At 50.3% G+C, this 17,388-nt stretch overlaps 1 protein-coding gene across 1 annotated transcript in view; it reads right to left on the bottom strand.

Moving 5' to 3' along the window:
• PHYKPL (5-phosphohydroxy-L-lysine phospho-lyase) overlaps positions 1-14,834 on the bottom strand; it is a 43,133-nt gene extending 28,299 nt beyond the window's left edge. The window contains exons 1-8 of the mRNA XM_004371298.2: positions 14,776-14,834; positions 13,519-13,637; positions 12,000-12,159; positions 9,316-9,390; positions 6,655-6,742; positions 6,462-6,578; positions 4,146-4,228; positions 3,669-3,894 (exon numbers count right to left, since the gene is read on the bottom strand). Coding sequence (XP_004371355.1) covers positions 3,669-3,894; positions 4,146-4,228; positions 6,462-6,578; positions 6,655-6,742; positions 9,316-9,390; positions 12,000-12,159; positions 13,519-13,637; positions 14,776-14,834 — 927 coding nt within the window. The remainder of the gene's footprint in view (positions 1-3,668; positions 3,895-4,145; positions 4,229-6,461; positions 6,579-6,654; positions 6,743-9,315; positions 9,391-11,999; positions 12,160-13,518; positions 13,638-14,775) is intronic.
• Between the last annotated feature and the right edge of the window lie 2,554 nt (positions 14,835-17,388).

Here is a 17,388-nt window from a genome sequence, read left to right as displayed (position 1 = left end):
AGTCTATTTTGTCAGAGATTAATATTGCCACTCCTGCTCTTTTTTGATTGTTGTTTACTTGATATATTTTTTTCCATCCTTTGAGTTTTAGTTTGTTTGTGTCTTTGAGTCTAAGATGTGTCTCTGGTAGGCAGCATATAGACCGATTGTGTTTTTTTCATCCATTCTGCCACTCTGTCTCTTTATTGGTGCATTTAGTCCATTTATATTCAGTGTAACTATTGATAAGTATGCATTTAGTTCTGTCACTTTGATGTCCTTTTTTTTGTGTTGTTGACAGTTTCTTTGTCCCACTTAATTTTCTGGGCTAAGTCATTTTTCTTTATGTATTTTCTTTTCATCTTTTTCATTGTTGTTGATTTTGTATTTGCTGAGTCTTAATGTTTTTCTTGGTTTTTATTTTGATGTGTAGGATTGTTAGTTTCCTTTGTGGTTCTTAATATTTACCTCTATTTTTCTAAGTTTAAATCAAGCTTTTATGTCTTTATATCACCTTGACTTCCTCTCCATATGAAAGATCTATGACTACATTTTTTAGTCTGTCTTTTTTGTTTTAATGTTGTCATCTTTTACATATTGACATCTCTGATTCCCTATTTTCAGCATTTTAGCTTTGATTTATTTTTGTGACTTCCCTATCTGGGTTGATATCTGGTTGCTCTGTGTTCCAGTCTTGGGTTGTTATCTGATGTTATTGATTTTCTAACTGGAAGGGTCCCTTTAGTATTTCTTGTAATTTTGGTTTGGTTTTTGCAAATTCCCTAAACTTCTGTTTATCTGGAAATGCCCTAAGTTTACCATCATATTTGAGAGACAGTTTTCCTGGGCATAGAATTCTTGGCTGGCAATTTTTTTCCTTTAAGGCTTTCTATATGTTATCCCATTGCCTTCTTGCCTGCATGGTTTTTGCTTAGTAGTCCGAGCTTAGTCTTATTGACTCTCCTTTGTAGATGACTTTTTATCCTTAGCTACTCTTAAAATTCTCTATCTTTCGTTTTGGCAAGTTTGATTATAATATGTCTTGGTGACTTTCTTTTGGGATCTACCTTGTGTGCGGTTTGATGAGCATCTTGGATAGATATCTTCTCCTCTTTCACAGTATCAGGGAAGTTTTCTGTCAACACATCTTCAACAATTCTCTCTGTATTTTCTTCTATCCCCCCTGTTCTGGTACTCCCATTACTCGTAGGTTATTCCTCTTTATAAAAGAGTCCCACATAATTCTTAGGGTTTCTTCATTTTTTAAAATTCTTTTATCTGATTTTTCCTCAAATAAGTTGGTGTCAAGTGCTTTATCTTCAATTTCACTAATTCTGACTTTGATTGCCTCAATTCTGCTCCTATGACTTTCTGTTGTCTAATTCTGAAAATTTTACTGTTAATCTTCTGGATTTCCGTTTGCTGTCTATCTAAGGATTCTTGCAGCCCATTAAGTTTATCATTGTGCTCTTCTATAATCTTCTTAAGTTCCTCTATTTCTTTGTCTGTGTGTTCCTTGGATTGTTCTGTGTTTTGCCTGCTCCCCTTCCTGATATCTTGAAGAGTTCTGTATATTAATCTTTTGTATTCTTCCTCTGATAATTCTAAGAAGTTCTCTTACGCTGGAAAATTTCTTGATTCCTTGTTTTGGGAGCTTGCTGAAGCCATCACGATCTGCCTCTTTATGTGATTTGACATTGACACTTGTCTCCAAGCCATTGATAAGTTATTATATTTTTAAATTTTGTTTGCTTACTGTATCCTAGCTTCTTGTTTTGTTTTGATATGCCCAAACAGGCTGCTGGCGTGAGCTAGTTTGATTACTGTTGCTTTTGAAGCTCTAACGTCCTGTCACCAGGTGGTTAGATCTGTTACTAGTTATGTGAGACCAGGAGTCCGTTTACTTTTCTCGTATGGATTCAGCTCAGGTGTCCAGATAGTTGGTCACCAAGTGTGTGGTGCCAGCTCTCACCTACAGTCCTAGATGGGCAAGGGTGATTGGTCTGGCTGCAGTAGGGGGTCACACACTGAGCAATGCAGGGGGATGACAGCTCCCCCTGAGTGTCTGGGAGGAAAGAGTGTCCCTGTTCCTGAGTGCATAGGTGGGGGGGGTGGTTTGCAGCCAGACTATGGGCACCCAGTGCTGATGGCTGTAAGGACTGGTAGGCACCATTTATTCTTGGATCCCTGTCACAGGTGGCTAAGTGGTGTGGGTAGAGCCTCCAGTCCTCAGGCCCCTAATGTGGGTAGGTGAGGACGCTGCTTCATGGGCAGAGTGGTATCAAATGTCACGAACCTACCATTCCACCATATAGCTGATACAGTGAAGTTAGGCTTCAGGTATATACCCTGGTGTACTGTGCTAATGAGGGCTACGCTGTTGAAATGGGCCCACAGAGGTCTATGCAGGGGTGAAAGGTATTCAAAGTCCGTGGACCCCTTACGCCTGTGCCTAGGCAAAAGAGCTGTGCCTAGCCTTAGTTCCTGGCTTAGGGGAGCTGGCAGATTATTTTTTCCTGTTTGTTAATCTGTTCCCTCTCCAAGTCTGGGAGACTGGCTCAGGGCGCAAGATGGGTCCTACTTTCGGCCCAGGGGATGCAGCAATTGCTGAAGCCAGCCCAGGACTGGTGCAGAGTGGGGAAAGAGCGGGTAAATGGGAGGCAGTTTCTTCCCAAACGGGGTATTTTTGATCCGCAGCGTAGGTTAAATGCATGTACTTATGTTTTGCTGATTGAGCACTGCTTTTCAATGGCTCTGGAGGCATGAGCAGACTCTGCTGCTCAGTCTCTGCCGACATGGAAAATGCATCCCAAATCCCACTGCCTGCCTCAGTTCGCATGCCAGCCGATCCAGCCTGCAGGGCGCCGGCTCCTGCAGGGTCAGGTCTGGCAACTCCTCACTGCTTCTGAACTGTCTCTCCCTCCCCCTGCCACTCAGTCTGATTCCTCAACTTTGCCTTTGATGTTCAGGGCTCCTAGATTGTCATATATAATCGATTCACTTGTTTTTTCGGGTCTTTGTTATAAGAGGGACCACTGGAAATGTCTGACTACTCTGCCATCTTGGCCCTACCTTGCTATATATATTTTTCAATGGAATGGTCCCTTGGAAGAGCTTTTGGAAGGAAGCTAACTTTTAAAATTGTTCTAAGTTTTTCTCTCCGACCTGATTGTCAGCTCCCTGAGGACAGTGTGATGGATGAATTGCAACCCCTAAAATATGTGTTGGAATCCTAATCCCTGTACCTGTGGATGTGAGCCCATTTGGAAAGCTGGGTTTCTTTGTTATGTTAATGTGGCTATACCAGTGTAGAGTGTGTCCTAAACTGAATCACTTTTGAGTTATAGAAAAGGCAGATTAGACACAGAGGCATGCACATGGGGGAAGACAGATATCATATGAGGATCATCTACGAGGCTAGGAACCAAGCAAGGCCCAGGGGCTACTGACAAAGAAGGGATCAACCCAGTTGAGACCCTGATGTGGACTTCTGGCCTCCAGAACTTTGAGAAAATAAGTTTCTATTCTTTAAAGCCACCCACTTGTGGTGTTTCTGTTACAGCAGACTGAGATAAGTAAGACAGCATCCTAACAATCTTGGTGCTGGGCCCAGTGCTACGCCTGTGCTTTGCTCACTAAGGATGAGCCAGATGTCCAGCAGGGCCCCCTGCCCTGGAGCCCTTACTCACTGTGTTGAAGTACTCGACGCCAGTGGCTTCAAATGCCCTTGCCACAGCCTGGGTTGTGGCCACACAGGCAAGAGGGTGGCCATTGCCAATGGGCTTGCCCATGGTGACAATGTCGGGGACAAAGTCCTCTCCCTGCAGCTGGAAGGCCCAGAAGTGCTTGCCCACACGACCAAAGCCAACTTGAATCTCATCGGCGACAAAGACCCCTCCGGCCCTGTGGACGTGCCTGTAGCAGAGGAGAGAGAGCTGATGGGGATTGCAGGGTGTGAGATCTTGAGGCTCTGAATCCTGGCTTTGTCACCAGTAAGGTGGAAGTCTTGGGCTAATGGCTGGCCTCTGGTTCCTCAGGGTTTTTTTTTTCAAAATTCTGGCAAACAGGCCAGGCTGAGGTTGGGGTTCAGGAAAAGGGTTGGGAAATCCCATTAGTATCCTTCCCCCCATCACCATCATGGGGGCAGCCCCCTGCCACCTACTCACTCAGCCACTCTTGGGAAGTAGCCTTCAGGGGGAATGATCTGCCCTCCCACGCTGGGCAGAGACTCCATGAAGAACGCTGCAATCTGTGGACAGGAGGGGGTGTCAGGAATGACCTGGCTGAGTGGAGTGGCCAGCTCAGCGTGTCCTGCTGACATGGCTCAGTGCTGGCTGCAAGAGGACCAGGGAAGCCACTTATGAGCTTGACTGTGGGCTCCACAACAAAAGGAGAGGTTGTGATGCTGTTTTCTTTCAGCTTCAAACCAACTCTTACCACTGGGATGCCCCCAGGCCTCCTGTGTGCCCCACACTAAAGGCACTGATTATCCTCATAAGACTGCTCTTTCCTTCTATCCCTTATCTGGTGACCAGCACTACTCCTGTCCCACCCCCAGGACAGAAATCGTTGATCCTCCCCCCAATCCAATTAGGCAACACACCCCACTGGCTCTCCCTCTGTGACTTCTCTGGAGTCCACTCCTTCCCTCCATCTGTAAGCTCTGGCCTCCTGGCAGACCTGCCTGTTTCCGCCCCTGGACTCTGGCAACTGTCTCCTAACTGTTTTCCTCTTCCAGCCCCCTCCTCTGCACGCCACCAGAGAATGTGTCAACCCTGAGGTCTGAGCTCGGTGCTCTCCTGTGGATGCTGCCCTGCACAGATCCCTTCATGACCCTCTGCTGCTTAAGCAATGACTTTTGATCTGTGCTCTGCCTTAGAGGGGATTCAAGGCCACTGCAGGGATGAAGGATGGGTTGATGGGATGGGAAGCCCGTCTCCCTCCTGTTGGGACCAGAGTAATTCTCTTTTCACATTTTATATAATTGGGTGAAGAGCATCTAAACACAGAGGCCTGCATGACCTAGTCCAAGTGGCCCTGTTTTGGTCCCTGCAACCTCCAGGCCACACAGTTGCTTTCCTCTGCCCTGTAGCCTGTGCTCAGCTCATCACTCCTCCAGAGGAGCCTTCCTCATTCTGGAGAACCTCACCTTGTCTCTAACGGCCTCCTGCCTGCTCTCACGTGGCCATCCCCATTCCCGGGTACCACATGTCCCTCCAGCCCCCCACCCCCCATCTCCACCACGCTGCTCTGGTCAGGCCTTCCTGGGATGGATTACCCAACAAGCAAGGTACATACAGGTTACTTGTACTTACTAACTAATCTGAAGTGACGATGTGGTGAGACCCATGTGAAATTATGCACTACAGATTAGTAAGTAAGCACAAGTAAGCCTGTGTATACCATGCTTGATGGTTAATCCACTCCTGAGGCCTCCCAATCACTCACTCAAACCCCCAGTCTCTTCAGGGTCACCTGCCTGCAGGCTGGTCATTCAAACCACCCTCCACACAACCTGAGGGTGCTCTCTAGAGCACAGCTTTGGTCTTCAAACACTCCTGTGGATGCCTTTACCTCCAGGGAAGAGTTCTAGCCCACAGCACCTGAGGCCCGGGGGCAACTGGGCCTTGCGTGCCTCTCTAGGCTCATCCCCAACCCGCTCAGCCTGTCCCCACCTCTATGTGGCTCGTCCCCTGTGGGCAAGGGTACCCACTATCTATTCTAGAGGATGTCTATCCTCTTCTACTCTCTGACCCCATGCTGCGTGGCTAACTCCTATTCACCTGTTACTACTGATATCAAGTAGCACCTCTGATATGGATTGAATTGCGTCTCCCCAAAATATGTGCTGGAATCCTAACCCCTTTACTTGTGGATGTGACCTAAGCTAATGCAATAAAATCACCTTCCATAATGCAATCTAATGTAATGTAATCAAGGGATCAGTTGAGGTTATGGCAGTGTAGAGTGGCTCCTAAACCTATCACTTCTGTGTTATAAAAGGAGCAGATCAGACACAGAAATATGCACACATGGGGGGAAGACAGATGCCATGTGAGGCTCGTCTACAAGCCAAGCAAACAATGAATGCCCAGGACCACCTACAAGGAAGGAATTGACATGAACAAGACCCTGACTTGGACTTTTAGCCTCCAGAGCTATTAGAAAATAAATGTCTGTTCTTTAAAGCCACCCACTTGTGGCATTTCTGTTACAGCAGCACGAGGAAACTAAGATACCCTCCTCCAAAGACCCCTCCTTCCCACCCACACCCACCAGCCTGGGTTAGGCCTCCCCTGCCAGGTCTCCCACCACACCAGGGACATCTCTCTATCCATGCCCTCATCAGTGTACTGAAACTCTCTGCTGGACTACTTAAGGGCAAGACCTGGCCTGCCTCCCCTCTGGGCTCCCAACATCCTGCACACAGAGGGCGTGACATCTGGTGCTAGCAGGACTCAGCAGGTACAAGGGGCGGTTACCTTCCTGCCCCTCTCCCGGGCGCTGTCGATCACATGCTTTACGTCACTGGCATAGGCCTCTGCAGGGTTGGGGTGGTCCTCCCGGTAGGGGCCCCGGTAGGTGTCTGGGAGTGGTGCCTGTGGGGGGTGACAGCTCCGTGTCACTGTGTGTATGGGTGGGCCCTGACCTGCTGCTGATGTAGGCAGTGCATACCACGTGGACCCACTCCTTCTGGCCGTCCAGGTTCCGGAACTTGTAGGGGCTGATGTCAATCAGGGAGCTCAGGTGTCCGTGATATGCACTGGGGAGGAGAGGGAGGTGGGCTTAGGCCCAGGCCAACATGGACTCCTCTGCCTGCCTCAGAAAACGCAGGGAATGCCAACCCCTGTCACAGCACCCCATCCACAGGCTGGGAGTCAGCAAGGCTTCCTGGCAATGTCATCTACTAGCTACAAAATGAGGGCTCATTATTTAACTGTTCTGGCTCCAGCTTTCTTCTTCAGGATCACACTGAGTCTTAAAGTGCAACCATGCTCCAAGCCTGGCCCTCGGTCTTGGGCACATCAGACTCAATACAGGGGAGTGACTGTTGGGACCCACCCCCCATTTGTCAGTTTGTCATGCTGTGATGGCTTGCTTGTTGCTGTGATGCTGGCAGCTATGCTACCGGTATTATCAAATACTAGCAGGGTCAGCCATGGTAGACAGGTTTCAGCAGAGCTTCCAGACTGAGACAGACTCAGAAAGAAGGCCTGGTGATCTACTTCCGAAAATTAGCCAATGAAAACCTTATGGGTCACAACAGAATATTGTCTAACTGAGCGCTGGAAGATGAGCCCCCTAGGTTGGAAGGCCCTCAAAATACAGTAGTCACAGCAATGGACTTGAGCATACCAAAGATCATGGAGATGGTGCAAGACCTGGCAACGTTTTGTCCCATAGCACATGGGGTCACTGTGAGTCGGAGCCGACTTGATGGCAACTAACAACAATAGCTGTCAGGACAGCTTTAATATTTTAAAGGTTATAAGATGGACTTTCACCACATTACAAAGCATTCTCTGCTCCCTAGGAGGTGCCCTTGCAGAACAATGGGACTCAGGGAAAGAGCCTCTGTGGGGTCTCTGTGGCCCACTCCCCTGCCTGTCAGGTTTCCCTGCAGTCGCTCAAGCCCCTCACCCTGCCTGGCCTAAGGCATCCTGGGATGGTTACTCTTATGTGTTCACCTGGCTAGGCTATGGTGCTCAGTTGTTTGGTCAAACAGTAGTCTAGATGCTGTTATGTTGTTGCTGTTAGGTGCTGTCGAGTAGGTTCTAACTCATAGCGACCCTATGTACAACAGAACGAAATACTGCCTGGTCCTGCGCCATCCTCAGAATTGTTGTTATGCTTGAGCCCGTTGTTGCAGCCACTATGTCAATCCATCTCGTTGACGGTCTTCCTCTCTTTCACTGACCTTCTACCAAGCATGATGTCCTTCTCCAGGGACTGGTCCCTCCTGATAACATATCCAAAGTACATGAGATGAAGTCTTGCCATCCTTGCTTCTAAGGAGCATTCTGGCTGCACTTCTTCCAAGACAGATTTATTTGTTCTGGCAGTCCTTGGTATATTCAATATTTTTCACCAACACCATAATTCAAAGGAATCAATTCTTCTTTGGTTTTCCTTATTCATTGTCCAGCTTTCACATGCATATAAAGCAATTGAAAATACACCATGGCTTGGGTCATGCACACCTTAGTCCTCGAAGTGACATCCTTGCTTTTTTTTTTTAAAAAAAAAAACACTTTAAAGAGGTCTTTTGCAGCAGATTTTCCCAGTGTAATACGTCGTTTGACTTCTTGACTGCTGTTACATGGGCGTTGATTGTGGATCCAAGTAAGATGAAATCATTAACAACTTCAGTATTTTCTCTGTTTATCATGATGTTACTTATTGGTCCAGTTTTGAGGATTTTATTTTTCTTGTAGATATTAAAAAAAAAAAAAAAAAGTAACCAGTTGCTGTCGACTTGACCCTGACCCATAGCAACCCCATGTGTGTCAGAGCAGAACTGTGCTCCACAGGGTTTTCAGTGGCTGATTTTTCACAAGTAGATTGCCAGGCTTTTCCTCTGAGGTGCCTCTGGCTGGACTCAAACCTCCAAATTTTTGGTTAGCAGCTGAACGCATTTAACTGTTTGCGTCACCCAGGGGCTCCATGAAGTAGTTACAAGCGTTAAATCAGTTGGCCTTAAGTAAGTAGATTACCCTCCATAATGTGCGTGGGCCTTATCCAATAAGAGGAATGAGGTCTTGAGAGAAAAAAGAATTTTCCCAGGGCGTAAACAGCCATCTTGCCAGAATTCCTCCACTCTTCCCGTCACCTGGCCTATGGATTCTGGGTCACAAGTCTACAGGAATCGCCAGCCTGTCACCTAACCTACAGATTTTGGACTTGCCAGTCCCCACAATCATGTGAGCCAATTCCTTAAAATACTTAAATCAATCTCTCTCTCTCTATATACGTATATATCTTAAAAAAAAAAAAAAGAACAAGCCCTTTGCCGCTGAGTCGATTCTGACTCATGGTGGCTCCATGTGTTACAGAGCAGAACTGCTCCACAGGGTTTTCTTGGCTGTGATCTTTATAGAAGCAGATCACTAGGTCTTTCTTTCGAGGTGCTGCTGGGTGGTTTCAAACCACCAACCTTTAGATTAGCAAGTGAGTGCAAACCATTTTTGCCACCCAGTGACCTTATATATATCTTACTGGGTTTGTTTCTCTAGAGGACCCTGACTAAGACACATCAGAAGTCAGGGTCTCAGTGATCCCCAACAAGTTCCCAGGCCCAAGGCTTCTGGGAGGGGTAGGGCTGTGAGTGGGACTTACTGGTCCAGCACCACCACATCCTGGTGTCCCGTGTACTGGCGGGCCAGCCTCAGGGCCAGGTCGTTGGCTTCTGACCTGTGGCAGAAAAGGTGGGTGCTGCTCAGACAGCCGTCCGAGGGCACAGTCACGGCAGTGCTGCTGCCCTGCTCTCCCACCTGGAGACAGCTTCCCACAGACAGACCCTTGGGAAGGAGGGGCCCCTCCACCAGCAAGATGGTTCTCAGGATACCACTCACTCACTTGCTCACTCAGTGTTTATCAAACGCCTTCTCTGTGCTAGGCATGGTGGTTGGAGCTGGGGGCTAATATAGTAAGTAAAACAAACCAGCCCTGGCCCTCCTGGAGCTTACATTCTAGTGTGTATCATAGAAGCAAAAGGATGCGGAGAAAGGGGGTGCCAGATGGCCCTGCTTTAGACCGGGGGCCTGGGAAGGCCCTATGAGGGAACACGGGCACTGATTTCTGAGGGCCAAGGACCAGCCACTTACAGAAGTTTCCTGGCAGATGGAGCAGCACACATCAAGGCCCTGCGAGGTAAACGAGCTGGTGTGCCCAGGGACCCAAGAGAGGAAGGGGCAGGGCAAGGTCTAACCAGAGCCTTGTGGGCCTCGGGAAGAGCCTAGGTTGAATTCTTAGTTCCATGGGAAACCACTGAAGAGTTTTAATCAGAGAAGTGACATGACTCAACCCATTTCAGGAGGAAGCCTTTGGCTGTGTGTCTAATTGAGTAGAAGGAATGAAAAGTGGGAGAGGGCAGACTTAGAGGAGGATGTCCAGGGAGAGCTGGGAGTGGACAGATTAGAGATATCCGGTACAGACTAGGCAGGGCTGGGCACAGTACCGGGAGGGGGTGGGAGGCTCCTGCCTTGTGTGACTAGTACATGAGGGAACCATTTAGGAGGACATTTATGGGCTGGGGTGTAGGGGGATGGTATTCTTGGTAAGGCATGGAGTAGGTGCCCAGGACTGGTGGGGGAGAGTCAATGCCAATTCCCATACCAGGTGCTGGTGGAAGACAAGCAAGAGCTCACTTTTGGACACGTTAAATTGGAGATGTTTGTCAGACGTGAGGTAGGCAGTTAAAACGCGAGTCTGGAACACATGGGCAACATCTAAGCTCAGGACATAAATCTGCAAGTCATTCAGCCTACAGATGATAGTTACAGCCACGGGGATGGATGAGGCCACGTAGGGAGAGGGCTTGGAGAGGAAATGGCCCAGGATCAACCCCGAAGAGCAAAGGAGGAGGAGCCAGCAAAGGAAACAGAGGAGAGAGGCTAGAGAAGTTGGAAGGAAACAGAGAGCACAGTGTGCTGGAAGCCAGAAGGGAAAGAAGCATCTCCCGAGAAAGTGGTTCAGTCCATCAAGTACTGCCAAGAGACAGAGTATGACAGGGCAGCAAAGAGGCCACTGGATTTGGCACCATGGAAGTCACTGGAACCCACACGAGAATACATGTGGTGGAGGAAGCCGGCAAAAATATTCCTTCTTCTAGGCCCCAAGAACACTGACTCCTGGGCCCAGCTCCCTGCTCTTCCCAAAGAAACTGACTAGGAGCCTGACGGTCTTTGGTTCGCACTCTGGCTCCACCCTTTCCTGGATGGATAACCCTGGGCAAGCTGAACTGCTATCTCCTTATCTGTAAAATGAAGCTAGCAATTCCGAGAAATTACTGGGGGACTAATGAATGTACTATGTAGATGGCAATGATGGTGGTAGTAGTCATTACCATACTCCAAACACTGCTACTTTGAGTTGCCGAAATGTTCTCTCCCACGTACGCTGCACTGATTCCAGGTACACTTTATCTATCCCTTTCTGTATCCACTGCCCTAGTTCACGCTACCATCCCCTTTCACCTGGCTGCTGATTGGTTCCTAATAGTGTCCAGTCTTGCTCTCCCCTAGTCCTCATTACATCACTTCCCTGATTAAAAGCCTTCAATGGCTTCCAAAGCTTTTAGGATAAAAACAGATTCCATACTTGGCTGCTTAGGCCCTGGGTGATGGGGTCCTGCCATCCTCTCCAGTGTCAGCTTGCACCCTCTCCCTTCCCTCACGGGCCTTCTTTCAGTTCCTCAAATGTGCTGGCATGCTGTGCCCTTCCTGCCGCAGGGCCTTTGCATAGGCTGTTCCTTTCAATGGAGTGGGCAGCACCCTCCCCTTCCGCCTCACTTAGTTGTCTCCTGGTTAGTTTTTAGCTCTCAGGTTAACATCACTTATCCAGGGATGCCTTCCCTGACCCCCTGGAACAGGTCGTGTCCCCTTCATTACACCCTGCACTCTTCTTCCAGACACTGATCCCACTTTGTAATCCTGCATTTCCCTGAAGAGTCACTTGAGGTTTCTGTTCCTCACTGAGCAACTTGAGTGCAGAGGTTTGGGCTGTATCCCTCAGTACTGTGCTGTGGACTTGTGGGGCAGACAGAAATCATGGAATTTATCACCTCATTAACCCCCAACAATGATCCGGGAGGGGAGCTAACTGCATCCCTGACTAAGAGACAAGGAGACTGGGTCTGACACATAACCCATCAGGGTGCAAGCTAGGCTGGTCGGGAGCCAGGCACATCAAGGGCTGCCCCTCCCTGAAGTCCACGAGGTCTGCTACTCCATGTTCAACCCACTTGAGCAACTCTCTTGCATTGTTTCACCCTCCTGCCAGGGCTGGTGCAGTCCACTTACCCAGAATTCAGGAAATAGAACACACAGAGCTGCTCTGGCAGGGTCTCTGCAAGCCTCCGCGCATAATTGACGATGTTGTCATGCAGGTACCGGCTGTTGGTGTTGAGCACCTGGTTCTGTTCATGTGCCGCTTGGACCACGAGAGGATGGCAGTGCCCAACTGGAAGAGGCCACTCAGTCACCTGGCCGGCCCCTTTTGGCCAGTCCCACTGGGCCTCCCCCAGGCCAATTCTAGAGAGGGGGACCTAGGAAGCAGTTGCTGAGATCTAGCAGAAGGAAACAGAGCCCTGGTGGCGCAGTGGTTAAGAGCACGGCTGCTAACTAAAACTTTGGCAGTTTGAATCCACCAGCTGCTCCTTGGAAACCCTATGGGGCAGTTCTACTCTGTCCTATAGGGTCACTGAGTTGGAATTGACTTGACAGCAGTGGATTTTTGGTTTTGTCAGAAGGAAACAGTTCTCTGGCAGAAAGCATCTGGGAGACCCTGCCTGGAAAACCCATGTCTTTAAGGAGGCTTCCTGAGGCCTTCTTTTTGACAAGGGCAGGGGGTCTGTCAGCAAGCTTGACTTCACCAGTCAGTGGGGACTACAGGTCATCTAGATTGCCAGAAGTCAAGGACCATGACAACAGCGAGCGTATTGAGAGCTCACTATGTGTCAAACCAAAAAAAGAACCAATCAGCTGCCGTTGAGTTGATTCCTACTTATGGAGACCCCATGTGTGCCAGAGTAGAATGTGCTCCATAGGGTTTTCAATGGCTGTGATCTTTCAAAAGTAATCACCAGGCCTTTCTTCAGAGGCATCTCTGGGTGGATTCAAACCGCCAAGCTTTCAGTTTGTAGCTGAGTGCTTAACCGTTTGCGTGGCCCAGGGAGTACCATGATGTGTCAGGCACATTTGAAGTGACATGAATTAACTCACTTAACCCTCTGAAGCACCTGAAGGTGGGTATGTTATTACATCTATCATGTCTATTTTGTAGATGAGCAAATCAAGCCACAAAGAAATTAAGTAACTTTCCAAGATCACAAAGCTGGTAAGTGGAGGACAGGGATTTGAATCCAGGCAGTCTGGGCTAGGGCCCTTGCTCTTAGCCTCTACTTTATTAACCTCCAATTTGCCTACTGAGTCTCAGGCTCTTTTTCCTTATGTCAGCTCTGGTGGCTCCATATGGATGACTGAATTCCTACTTCAGTTTCCTTAGCCAGCACCTGAGATGGTCACTGGGGCTGAAGTCCTGGGTTATTGGTCATAGCTGGGCCATCTCCTGCTCCTGAGCTCTCCAGCAGCCCCACGCGGGACTGCACCCCCAGACCTAGGTCTCTAGATTAAACATGGCTACTCCTTGGAAACTTACAGATCTACACCGTAAAAACTGAGACTTCTTTGGCCATGAATGCTGGCTGGCTCAACTCAACCCAGGTTCTCCACACCCCTCTGCAGCCTCGTGACACCCTCAGACCAGGCGCACAGCCTTGGCCTCCTCTCCTGCACCTCTAGTCTGAGGGATGATACTGACCGTGAGCCACATTGTTGATGCAATCGAGGTATTCTGCCCCTTGTTCGTCATACATGTACTGTCCCTGGCCTCGGACGATCTTAACAGGATCCTCAGGGAAAAAGAGTCTGCAGGAAGAGCTGTGGGGACAGGTAAGGGGTGGACAACTTTGTCTGAAGATCTGAAGGGTGAGGTCCACCCATCACAGGCCTCCCCTACTCCTTCCCAGTTTCTGAAACAAAAGCTTGAAAGGTGTTGCTTCCCTGTCTCCAGTCTTCCCACTCCATAACCCATTCCATAAACCAGTTGCCTTCAAGTTGACTCCGACTCATGGCCACCCCATGTGTGTCAGAGTAGAACCTGTGCTCCACAGGGTTTTCAAAGGCTGATTTTTTGGAAGTAGATCACCAGGGCTTTCTTCCCAGGTGCCTCTGGGTGGACTCCAACCGCCAACCTTTTGAGTTAATCATCTGCACCACCCAAGGACTCCTCCTACCCCACAGGTGGGTGGAAAGAAGGTATGGGGTAAGAAATTGCTAAAAATTAAATTGTTTCTTAAGTCATTTCAAAGCTACATGGTCTTGCTCCTTCTGCATCTGTCCCTTGGATTGGGGAAAAGGTGGCTGCCCCAGACCCACGTGGCGGGGGGGGGGTGTGTCTTCTTAAGGTTGTTTCCTTGCTGGGAGGGGTGTAAGGGAGGGCACCCACACTGGGTCGCTGGCTCTTAGCCCTAACTTGTCCTTGCCAGCTAGGTGGCCCAGCTGCCCCGCCAGGTGCCAGCCCCAAGCTCTGGCCAGAGGCTGCCTCACTGCCATGTCCCTTCTTAAGCGAAGTCAAATGTGCTTTCTCCAAGGCCTGCCTGTGTAAACTATCCGCCAGCCCCACCTTTCATCTGTCCTTTCAGCCCTTTCCTGGGTCACTCTAAAGCTGCCACTGGGTGAGGTCCTCCCAAGTGCCAGGGCAAAGGCCTTCTGCGGGGGCAAAGACTTCCTAGTGAGATTGCCAAGAGCTCGGGCAGGGGCTGCGGGTGGAGCGGCTCACGAGCGGCAGGGCAGGCCGAGGGCCGGCCCACAGAGGAAGGACGCTAAGGGCGGCGGCCGGGGAGGCGGCAGCCGCAGGGCCCGGGCTGCGCGCGGCTCTGAGCTCCGGACCCCGGACCCAAAGGCCAACGCGGGCCGGAATGAGCAGGGTGAGCCAGGCGGGGCTGGGGGGGGTCGAGGCTCCGCGCCAGGCGTGCGTCATGCGTGTCCCCGCGCCATCCCCCGCTCGCCTTGGTACCCGATGAGCCGCCGCCTCAGGGCCAGAGTCTCGGCCTTTCCGCGCTGGTCCGCGGCCATGGCGCCGGTGCGGCAGTCGGTGCGGCGTCTCGGCCGCGGAAAGAGCGCGCCACGCGGCCCGGCTCAGAGGGACCGCCCGCCTTAGGCCCCGCCCCCTCCGTAGAGGGCACCTTGTGTCCCGCCCCCAAAGTGGCCCATCGCGCGTCTCTTCATTTATTCGTTCGTTCAGCAAAAAAACCTGGCAGGGCCCGCCACCCCCGAATCGGTCCTTGGTAATGGCCACGTGGGAGCCGGGTTTGTGCTTGCGTTGCCTGGTGCTGCTCCGATCACAGTCATCCGGGCCTCGCCCCCCGGATCCTTGCAGTTTCCCTCCCCAGGGAGGGACCCCGGGGTGACCGCGCCTCTGCTCCCGGGCCTTGCAGGGCGCTGAGTTCCCGCAGCCCTCGCCCAGGCCTCGGCTTCAGCCTGTGAGTCGCTTTCCCCTGCGTCAAATGGGATGCGCCGTGAGGATTAAATGGGTGTGTGACAGGCACCCAGCCGAGGGCCTGGCCCACAGAGCTGGGGGCCTAGATCATCCCATCCCCGTGAAGGAGCAGCAGGAAGGGCAGAAGGAGAGCACAGGGCCACTCACTGCTGGTGCTGACCAAGATCACCATGGGCACGGCCTTCAGGGCACCACTATGGTTAATAGAATCTTGGCAGGGTGAACCAACACCAAGAGAATCATATAGTGTTCAGACAGGAAGAGAATTGCCTGAGCCCTATTGTACATGGGAGGAAACAGCTCCAGAAAGGGAAAGGGCTTTGCTCCCAGACTAGCAGAAAGTCAGCAGCAGAGGCAGGACTCAGCTCAGGTCTGCCTGACTCCCAGCCCAGGGAGTGAGGAAAAGGCCTGCAAGGACCTGGGAAGCTGCAGTGGCAGAGAGAGAACCCCTCCGGGGCTGGGCAGTGGGACTTCCTGCTTTGATGATTCCTAGAACCAGGGTTGCAGCCTGGGCAGGGTGGCCTGGGCGGCTGGGGAAGGGGAGGCTCCTGCTTGTCCTTCTTTTTCTGTACCTCTTCATGGTTCCCAGCCATCTGCTTCACTTCCTCATTGCTGCTTTTTTCCTCTGTTCCTCTTAAAATTATAAAATGTCTAAGGCATTTATTAAAGAACATTTGGACTTTCTTATTTTTAACTTTAAAGGGGAATTGAATCTTTTACATGATTCTTGAAAAAAATTCCTCCCAAATTAACTGAGAGGTTGTTTGTGGCCTGTACTTCTTTCCTGAGGTCCCCTCCACCCCCTGCTCTTGTGAAATGTGAGTGGGACCAAGGTCATCGTTTCTCTCAATGTATCTGCTCCTTTTAGGTGGAGAGACCCATAGCCGCCTTCCCACTCTTTGGTTCCAGCTTTTAATGTAATATGTGTGTATTGAGGTTTGAGACTCTTATTTTAGCCCTGTCCAGGCCCAAACTCTTGCCACAGCTAAGGCCCAGGGCAGCTCAGAGAAGTCAGGTTGGCTTAGGGGCTTTGCCTGCTTGAGCTGGAGGGTGAGAAGGCTGCAGCCGGGCCCAGGCCGCATCTTACCGGCTCCAGGGCTGTCCAGGGTCAGAAGGAGATAAAGCTGGAGCCTAGACCAGGTGGGCCTTTCTTGGGCCAAAAGTATCCATGATGGGGCAAGACAACCCCAGGATACCTTTCCTTCTCGTGCTCAGGAAAGTGAAATCCTTCTTGCCTCTGGCCCGTGCTCTCATGCTGGCCCTCTGAGGCAGCATCGGGGGCCAGGGGGGCAGGGGACAGGAAGAAGTGGCTGAGCTAAGATTTGAACCGAGGGCATGGCGTTTCTCAATGGAGGAGGCACTGGCATTCTTGGTGAGACAATTCCTCACTGGGCGGGACTGTCCCATGCACTTGAGACGTTTAATGTCCCTGGACTTGCCCACTGAATGCCAAGAGTGTCTCCCAGTTACTGGACAACCAGAAGCATCCTGCGCATTTCCGGGAGTAGCCCAGGCATCAAGAGGAAGGAGATCTGGGAAGCCCACTCCTCTTGGGCCTCAGATTCATTCGCAAAATGGGGATAGGAATCCTAGTGATTAGTTTATGCACCACATGCAGAGTGCAGGGCGTGGCACACAATACAAAAAACAAAACAAAACAAAACAAAACCAGTTGTGATCAAGTTGATTCTGACTCATGGCAACCTCATGGGTGCAGAGTAGAACTGTGCTCCAAAGAGTTTTCAAGGCTGTGACCTTTCGGAAGTAGAACACCAGGCCTTTCTTCTGAGGGGCCTCTAAGTGAGTTTGAACCACCAGCCTTTTGGTGAGTAGTTGTTGTTAGGTACCATCGAGTTGAGTTCAACTCATGGCAATCCCATGTGACAGAGTAGAACCCTCCCATAGGGTTTTCTAGGCTATAATCTTTACAGAAGCAGGTCACCAGGTCTTTCCCCGCGGAGCCACTGGGTGAGCTCAAACCGACAAACTTTTGGTTAGCAGTTGAGCATTTAACAATTTGTGCCACCCAGGGATTCCTTGGCACACAGTAGAGCTTGATAAATATGCTTCCCTCTCTTCTGAAGGGAGTAGTTTGAGGCAGAACTGCCCTTCGTGGCCGGGAGACCCTCA

The sequence above is a fragment of the Trichechus manatus genome, unplaced genomic scaffold (assembly GCF_000243295.1).
Source record: "Trichechus manatus latirostris isolate Lorelei unplaced genomic scaffold, TriManLat1.0 scaffold00011, whole genome shotgun sequence".
NCBI lineage: Eukaryota > Metazoa > Chordata > Mammalia > Sirenia > Trichechidae > Trichechus > Trichechus manatus.
Note: the sequence above shows the minus strand (reverse complement) of the source record. Positions and strands in the feature narration are given on the sequence as shown.